The sequence below is a fragment of the Trachymyrmex septentrionalis genome, unplaced genomic scaffold (genome assembly GCF_001594115.1).
Source record: "Trachymyrmex septentrionalis isolate Tsep2-gDNA-1 unplaced genomic scaffold, Tsep1.0 scaffold129, whole genome shotgun sequence".
NCBI classification, from domain to species: Eukaryota; Metazoa; Arthropoda; class Insecta; order Hymenoptera; family Formicidae; genus Trachymyrmex; species Trachymyrmex septentrionalis.
In genome coordinates this window covers 1,317,156-1,326,195 of record NW_017304428.1, presented here as the reverse complement: position 1 = coordinate 1,326,195, position 9,040 = coordinate 1,317,156, and the positions used below count along the sequence as shown (strand labels likewise).

General features: G+C 30.7%; 2 protein-coding genes across 5 annotated transcripts in view; one reads left to right on the top strand and one right to left on the bottom strand.

Annotated features, from left to right (window-relative positions):
• LOC108756617 (COP9 signalosome complex subunit 7) overlaps nucleotides 1-325 on the top strand; it is a 3,488-nt gene extending 3,163 nt beyond the window's left edge. For 2 of the 4 annotated variants that reach the window (XM_018500554.1, XM_018500552.1), the window contains exon 4: nucleotides 145-324. In XM_018500554.1, coding sequence (XP_018356056.1) covers nucleotides 145-191 — 47 coding nt within the window. In that variant the 3' untranslated portion in view covers nucleotides 192-324. Of the gene's footprint in view, nucleotides 1-144 lie in introns of all 4 variants that reach the window. The other 2 variants (XR_001939849.1, XM_018500553.1) reach the window with 2 other exon arrangements.
• A 2,540-nt stretch (nucleotides 326-2,865) lies between these two features.
• Nucleotides 2,866-9,040, bottom strand: part of LOC108756594 — a 135,863-nt gene continuing 129,688 nt past the window's right edge. The window contains exons 7-16 of the mRNA XM_018500508.1: nucleotides 7,760-7,934; nucleotides 7,556-7,662; nucleotides 7,173-7,322; nucleotides 6,904-7,037; nucleotides 6,158-6,316; nucleotides 5,823-5,989; nucleotides 5,003-5,373; nucleotides 4,319-4,470; nucleotides 3,706-3,925; nucleotides 2,866-3,571 (exon numbers count right to left, since the gene is read on the bottom strand). Of these exons, the coding sequence (XP_018356010.1) occupies nucleotides 3,324-3,571; nucleotides 3,706-3,925; nucleotides 4,319-4,470; nucleotides 5,003-5,373; nucleotides 5,823-5,989; nucleotides 6,158-6,316; nucleotides 6,904-7,037; nucleotides 7,173-7,322; nucleotides 7,556-7,662; nucleotides 7,760-7,934 (1,883 nt within the window). The 3' untranslated portion in view covers nucleotides 2,866-3,323. The remainder of the gene's footprint in view (nucleotides 3,572-3,705; nucleotides 3,926-4,318; nucleotides 4,471-5,002; nucleotides 5,374-5,822; nucleotides 5,990-6,157; nucleotides 6,317-6,903; nucleotides 7,038-7,172; nucleotides 7,323-7,555; nucleotides 7,663-7,759; nucleotides 7,935-9,040) is intronic.

The window sequence follows — 9,040 nt, the reverse complement described above, 5'->3', positions numbered from 1 at the left end:
ATATATATATGTATATGTGTATATATATATATATATTTATACATGTATATATGTATGTAACATATATGTATACACACATATGTACACATATTTTTATGGTTTGAAATATAAGTCATCAATTATACATCTAATCGGGATTTTCAGGATCTGCTACTGATCCACTAATGGTCGATGGGACAAGTTGGGAATAGCCGAAAATGAATTAGGTGAAACCTTGTGGATTACCAAGTCGTTCGGATATTCTGTCACTCTCTTTTTTTCCCCTTTCTTTCTCTTTCTTCCTTTCTGTGAATTTGATGTTTTGAAATATGAAAACAAATGTTTCTCCTGTAATCTTTGTAGTTTTTAAAAATAAATACCATATCTTTGAACTGTCTTATATTTATTGTATAAATCGCAAGAAAAATAAAATCGTGCTAACTAAAGTGTTTTTCTTTCTTCCATAAAAATTTGTCTTAGAAAAGAGAAATGGTAGACAGCAATTACATCGTCGATTTTATTTTTAACTTTCATTTTGATGAGTACATTACGCTATTACTATCTCCTTTCTGTTTTAATTTATAACGTATTTAAAATATCTCCAAGTTGCGTAAAACGTGTATATATATATATATATATATATATATATATATATATATATATATTGTATATATTTATAATATATATTATTTTTGACATTGCGTTCTTGTGCATTGTATTCGGAATTTATACGTCGCATAATCACTCACGCGATTTTGTCATAATTCAAAAGGATGTTGTAATTAAATTGGTTCCATACGCGAACGCTACACAACACATTCTTATTTATATACGATATTACATGCGTATGTACAATTATCTATCTATAGTGTATTTATATATGTACATACATGCGTACATATGACGGTAAATACTTATCGAGGAACGTCGATGTTTTCCTTCATATTGGTTTTTATATTATAATTTTAATTTTTATAAATTTTAACAAATTCATTGCCCGCGTATCAGATGCCTCTGATCAGTTTCTAAACCGTTATGTACATAACACCAAAAGACCAATTAAAAAAATAAAAAGATGTGAACATTTATTTTTACATAATGATTATAACGAAATCATATCGAGAATCGGTTTCGGACACGAAGGCAGTGAATATGTTAAATATTGTTTGAGTAAAGTGTACAATGTATAACAAATGTACACATTGGAATATTCTTTCGACACGATAATACGCAAGTGCTAAATTTTATTCTTTCATTTTCAATAGTTTTCTAATTTTATGTTATTTTATTAAAATTAGAATTTTATCTTTCTTACTAAAATTAAAAATCATATAGCGAATGCGCGCGCGCGCGACACAAATGTGAATATGTATTAAATTGTGATTGTCAGACTTATTTATGTATATTCAAAGCCTGATAAAAAAAGAAAAATGTCTAACATATTTACTATATTTTGAAGTACGGTTTACACAGCTGTACTCTCACATTAATGTTCATGTATGTGCAAAGGATTTGAGATATTTCATGCATGATGAGTGATATGATATAATGATTTACAAATATGCATCAATTGATTACTTTTTGACATATATACAAATAAATCACAGATAAATTGATGGCCATTGTAAATGATCGAATGAAGTGTTAAAAGTTTTTCACAACAAAATATAAATAGATTTTTTTAATACAGTGTATAGAGATGATATGTTTAATGCGAATGGAATACATCTAATCCTATATTAAAATTAACACAGTCTTTCCCACATCAATAAGAATCTGTTTTATAATACATTTAATTGAATTCTGATAATGACAAAAATCACGTTTGACAAAATCAAATATGCGCTACTATTATGATACTGCAATTTGCGCATTCTTTCTACGAAGAGCAATTCCTATAGTTTGCAGAAAATTTTCCTAAACAATAAATTTTACATTACAGTATTAACCTAATATACGTCTAAAATGCACTCACATTTCATTTAATATCAAACGATGCATGAAGTGCGCATTAGATTCATCTCTAAGTTTACATATTTACAAATATATATTTACAATGATTAGGTATAACTTACGTAGCAATATGAACACTATGCTTAATGCTAATTTTTCTTAAAAAATTTATTAATTTATTATCTAATAAATGAAAGTATTCTTACACATTTGCCTCGTAAATATATTAGAAGATATTCCTTTTCAAATAAGATAATTTTTCTTATTTATTGAATTATATTTAAACATTAGAATTTTTATAATAGCATATTACATGACAAGAAATGTTGAAATAATGCAGACATCGAGATTTTGTGGATCTAAAGAGATAATACAGAATTTTGTCGCAGTTATTAATATATTATGTTATAAAAACATAAAGCAAAATATTAAAAGTTTTAAGTGATCTCAAGAGGTTTTTTTTAGATACTTATCTTTAATATGATTAATAGTTTATAATATAATTTGATGAAAATATAAATTAAGTCATAATTTGAAATAATGAAAAACGAATTCAATTTTTAAATTTATAATAGAATATTATATGAATTATAAAACGTATATTTTATATTGCATTCCGAAATGTTAGAATATTTGGTGTCTGTCGAATTGTCAATAATATTAATATTGTTTTTTTATAAAAGGGTATAAAATAAATTGCATAAACGTTAAACATCTACCTATTTTATTCGTTAGATGCGAATGAAATTATATAATGAAATTTGTTCTTATTAGAATAATAATTTTAAAGATTTTTCTACACACAGAAAAATTGATATTTAATTACATTTTGTATTTGTTATAAATAACAATAAATACGTAATACGATATACGATAAAATGGTGAGAAACTTATTATAATAATCTTATAAATTATACATTTCTTCGTTGCGCACATTATATTACACAATTAAGTAATAAAACAATCTTTAACTCTAATACTCTTTCGTTATGCTTTGTTTATGTTTATTTGTCATTTTACACGTAACTTAAGGATTACATATGTTCGGCACGTTCACACAATACGTATAATAAATTTCTTCTACTTCAGATTTACTCAACTCTAATCCAATCGTACGAATAATTTTAAGTACGTGTTACTCGACAATTTATTTGGCGTCTGGTTGTTATTATTTTGCGGTCGAATCCTGACAAGAGGTATCTGACGTTTAATTGCTTTTTCAAGTAATCTTCAAAACTGATATTTTGCCTACCTTGTTATGCTGAAAAATACACTGGCGTAGATCTATCGTATATATACAGTTAAATAAATCAGACGATAACGGGATTCTTCGAGATCGGTTTTAAACTAACAGTTAATACCGGTGATTCTGTTGACAGCTCTATCTTCCGCTATAAGGAAACGTCGCTTTGAGAAAGCGGTCCATTACCTATCCTCGCATTGCTGTTAATTCGTTTCGTTGTTGTCGTATTATTTATTGATTCCATGTTATTCGCGGACACGATCACATCCGGCGATTTTTTATTACTCGTCACGACGGCCACAAATTCTTTCTCATTGACAGTTGTCTGTGTTGATCGCGAAATGCACGTGGTTAACGAATCCCCGTTTTTTCGTTCCTTCGTTTCCATTTCGTAGCCTGCGAACAAAAATACGGAGGTGCTGCGTATGATTTGTGGGACATAGTGTGTAAATAGAGAAATAAAAAATATGTGAAAATTATATTCAAGTTATGTGGAATTATTGGACAGAGAGTTTGGGGATTGTACTTACATTCGCTTTGAGTGGAGCAGTCCATCGTGGACGCGATATGTTTCTTGATAGCTTTATTTTGATCACAAGTTGCAGCTGTCAAAACTGTCGTTGCTGTCACCGGTCCTATCATACTCGAGGCATTTGTGGCAGTTATCGCCGAACTTTTCGTCGGGTTGGGCCTTCCTGCCCTTACGGTTGGACGTACGTTTCTCTCAGGCCGGATTAAAATAATATACAGCTGCACATATAAATGAATAGCTTTATAATAAATTAAATTAAAATTAAAAAATTAGTCTGGTGATTTGACAAAATTTGATATTGTAGTACATTAAAGAATTAATTCAGCTTCAATTTTTTACATTAAAAGAATTATTGAAATTCATTTTTTAAAAGCTTGTCCCATTTATAACATATATTTTGAGAAACATTAAGGCAAATGTAAATTTTTAGCATTCTAAAATTGCTAAATAGATCACGATTGTATTAATCTAAATTTAACTTGATTTGTCATCATTTATAACTACTGAACATATCCGAGATTTCAACAAGGAGTTGCAATAATTGAATACTTGATCACGTTCGTTTTAAAGGCGAGCGTTTCTATATAGACATTCAAAGTGTCAAGCTCTACCTTTGGACTGAAGAGGCAAACCACCGTCACGGATGCAGAAAGACTGATTGTTACAGACATCGAGGTAATTCTCAATGCGACGTTGCTTCCGGTACCATAGTACAAAGGTACGAAAGCAAGCCATATAACGCATGTTGTATACATCGTTAAACCTGAATTAGAAATGTTATTTCTTAACAATGCTGTTCTTTTGTGTTTTGTTAAACATTATTATATGGTAAATAAATAATTTTAATTTTCAACAAAGTGTTAAAAATTTTTAATAATTTAATTATTATTTATCTAAAGGTTTATTATTGACTTATCTACATACAATTGAAAGATATAATATCTTTTATGTTAAACATCTTTTACATACAATTGCATTGTAATTGTATGATTGAATTTTTAACTCGATTAATATTGCGTTTATTATTTCTTTATTGTAAGCTATATTTATTATAACAAATGTTTAGCACTCTTATGATGCATTATTATTATTATATTTACATGTTGCATATAAAAAGAATTTAAAGAATAGTGCTGTTGTTAGCTCTATCGGCTTTTTCCAGTTATAAAATAATAGCACGTAACATGGTGCGAATTAATAATATAACGCAATAAACAATAAATAGTGTAATGTGATAACATATAATATGTGTAATATAGTAAGGAGCGAATATCGTGATGAAAAAGTAAACTTACCGATGTGTTTACTCTCATTGAAAGCTTCTGGAATTTTTCTCGTGAGGATGGCGTAGATAGTACACACAATTATCAATATTATGGGATATGTAAATGCGATCATATAGCTGGTATCTATGTAGTTGTTGCATACGAGCAGATTGTCTTCCATCGTAGGATAGTGATGCATCGCTCTGGCAGGATCGATAATCATCCAAACTATGTTAATTAAGATTTGCACGGAGATCAATCCGGAACAGATAATAAGTTGTGATCGTGGTGATATGAAGGACGGTCTCTTTGCACTCCCGGCGTTGAAGATTCTTGAGATCCGATTGGTCTTCGTTAACAAAGCCGCGTATACTACCGTGAAGCAAAAACCTGCGGCGAATCTGTCAGCAGAGAAGAAATTATATCCGTTTTTCTTAACAAAAAGTATTCAATTAAGAAAAATTGTTTTCTGTATTCGTACTTTTGATAGTGATTTTGGTTTGATATACAAAGAGATACGATTATCTTTATTTTTTCATCACGTTATTTTTCTCTAAACTTTTACCTCCGTTTCCGCCACGGATATTGTTTTAAGGGAAATTTTTTACCCTCTCACTACCATGATAAATTGCATTAAGAAGAAAGTAGAAAAATAAGTTGGAGAGTTATTAGATTCGTGAACCATGTAACAACTAGTAAAACTGCCACTCTTACTTGGGCAGCATTGATCGTATACGAGAAATGTAATTTACGGAGTAACTGTAACAGTCTGGCAGGAACAAAGAGATTAATGCTGTCGTGTCGGAACTTGTGGAATACAACCGAAAAGATTTATAGGTTTTTTTTTTACCTTTGAATACCGCAGACAATGTGCGTGGGCTTGAATATCAGAGTGAATGTGACGAGGTAACAGAGCAGAATTCCCGAGAGAAGAACATAAGATAGTTCTCGTCCAGACGCGCGTACAACAGGCGTATCATTGTGTTTGAGGAAAACTCCGCAGACAAATAATGTCACCTGTTTTTTTTTTTTTGCATAAAATGTATACGCACAAATCATGTAAACGGCTATGGCATAAAATATATTATACGATTATTGCAATTTGAGATACAATTGAAATATATGGGATTTTAAATCTCTCAATTTTAGAAGATTAATTTTGCGAAAAATACGAGAGATACCTACCAACATCCCCGTGGCAGAAAAAGACATTGCACCTATTGCCCAACCACTTTCTGGACGTAGAAATTCCTCTGGAACTTCTCGGCACATCGAATGTGTTTCATCCGGCAGCGTACCTCGTTCACACTGCATACACTGCGTCTCATCTTCGGGATGCCGTATCTATGTGAGTAACAGAGTAAAATTCTTTTTTCTAAAGGGTAGAATATAAAACGGTTGAATTCGATATTCCTATGTAATATAATTCGATTCGCAAATTCACATCATTTATATATATATATAATTCAGTTAACGTTCTTTTTCATCAATTTTTCGCAATAACGTTTGCGTTCCAATCTTTCTTCTTTTTCCGAGAAACATGATTATTTTATCGAGTTTAAGTATTATTCATTATTCTTTGTTAAAGAATCTTATTATTTTTTCCCATATTACGTTGCAAAACGATATGAGTGCCGCATGAGTACTATGAAAAATATTAAAAAAAGATAGAAGTATAAAACATTAAAATAAAATTATTCGATACATTATAAAGAAGTCGAATAAATATCCTTTATTTAAAAATATTGAATACGTGTCAAACAAAGATAAAAAACATGTAACGAAAATTTTAGCGGATAAAGTCAGTAAATACTTTTCAAATCTGTTATCTCGTGAATTATTAACTACTCGGATATTGTGTTTGTATTCTTTAAAAATGAAGAAATTAAATATTAAATCAGATCAGGCGCTTGATTATCTAAACACGTTACCTGATATTGAGTACAATTAAAGCAATGCCAGCAGCATCTTTCACCCTCGACGTATTTCTTTGCCTGACCGACTTCGCAAGGCAAGGAACATACGCTTTCGGGTGGTTGAGGATGTTCAGGCTTAAATTGGATTTCTAAAACAAATACATGTACGACAACAATATAGAAACTATAGAACATACTATATTTAATAGGATGTTGTAGAATAGAACGGACACGTTCAATTGTGATAGAGACGTGTTTCATAACATGAAAATGTACGAGTTTACCCGACATGTTCAGTCGCAGTTCGCCTTCCAAGTATTTGCCAACGCGAATCCACTTGTACTTGCCCGGTTCGGTCTGCTTGAAATGTATGATGTTGTATCGTGCTGGTCCATCTCCGTCCTTGTCGAATTTGAATTTGTCTCCGCTTAGACCTTAAACGTAGTCGTTCGATCGCCTATGAGTATCATGAAAACTTGATCGAGACATATAAGTAGCTAATCACGATAATAGTGGGAACATCCTATCATCTTTTTCATTAATATTATTCTATACGAAAGCATCAAAAAGATAAACATGTATCGATTTGCGATATAAATTCCAATTATTCACACCAGATGTATTCGTCCTTCAAAACCTTCTCCAAGAAAACGCTTTGTCAGCTTACCCTCGAAATCCACATGGCGCAGATACTGCAAAAGCAGCGTTCCGTTAATCGGTTTCATTTCATCGCACAATCCCGCTTTTCCGTGGCAAAGATCGGTGTGCATATCTCTGAGAAGAAAAAGAATAGTACTTTTTTCTTACAATTTCGTAGTATATATAAAATTTTTTAAAACTGGTCTAATCTGGCAGAAAAGATTCCAATTACCGAAAAGCGTAAGCGAATGCCATTACTGCATCGGAAACAAATTGCAGTTGGTCTTCGAAAGCCGTATTCTGTTTGGTAAGACGTTCCTTCGTCGTGCAATTTCTCGTGTAATTTACGTTATATGGCGTCCGGGGCGCGTTTGGATATTGACATTTAAAATGGTCTTCCCAAAATTCTGAAATCAACATAAGAAATCTGGTTTTTTTCCAGCGTGTGATAATTTGATATCTGTCGATTTAAGCCCGGTTTCATCAATGTAAGATTAACTGTATATTGAAGTTTCCAGTTCAATTTACTCTTTATCTTTTTGTAAGAATTATCCTTTTTCTAAGAATTTGAAAAGAATAAAGAATAATATTTTTTTTAAGAATTAGGGAAAAAAAGAATAAGTTAAAAATAATCTTACTTTGAGTGGAACCGGGTGTTACGAAATCAACGTACAGTGTACAAAACGAGAATGTGATTTCAAGTAAATATTATATGCGCGCGCGTAAAACTCTCTTATTTTAACGAGAAGAGAATTGCAATATGTAAAAATACGTAAGGATATATCATAAGCAGAATGCTTCGATTATTTCGTTCAGTAGCTAATAATAATGAATACATTATCCACAATATATAGGAACGTTAAATATCTTATTTACTTAAAGCACATGATAAACAAAGTGTCAGCCGGCTGTTGTGTCATTTATTTTTATTGTTTATAGAAAACAATTAAAATCGTATTGCACTCATATGCGCAGTTATACATATAAAGTCCGTTTAAAAAATAACTGAACTTTTTAAAATATAAAGAACCGTAGCACTTTCTGATGTGTATATATTATATTTGCGTTTGAAAAATACGTTTATATAATTTACATTTGCTGTTAAAATTTGGTGACATTCAGATGAATAGATACTAAGTTATTTAGACGATTTAAGCGACAGTTTTATTAGTTTTCGAACAAAGAGCTAACATTGTTTCAAACTTGGTAAAACTTTTATCGAAATGTCTCAATTGATAAAAATTGTGTATGGGGATGATTGTCTATTCCGTACACAAGTTTACGAGTTGAACATTTTGAGAGTAGTCAGAAAGATATTGACATTATAAATGATGACAATCAGCTAGGTCTTACGAGATCAACGATTTCCGCAAAAAATATTGAAAAAGTGAAATTAGCTATCATAAACCTATCAAAATTTTCTATGAGATTATTGGAATTAGGCATCTCTATAAAGATAGTATTCATTACATCCGAATAGTACATTTAATCCGAATATCAGACAGTTGGTTCT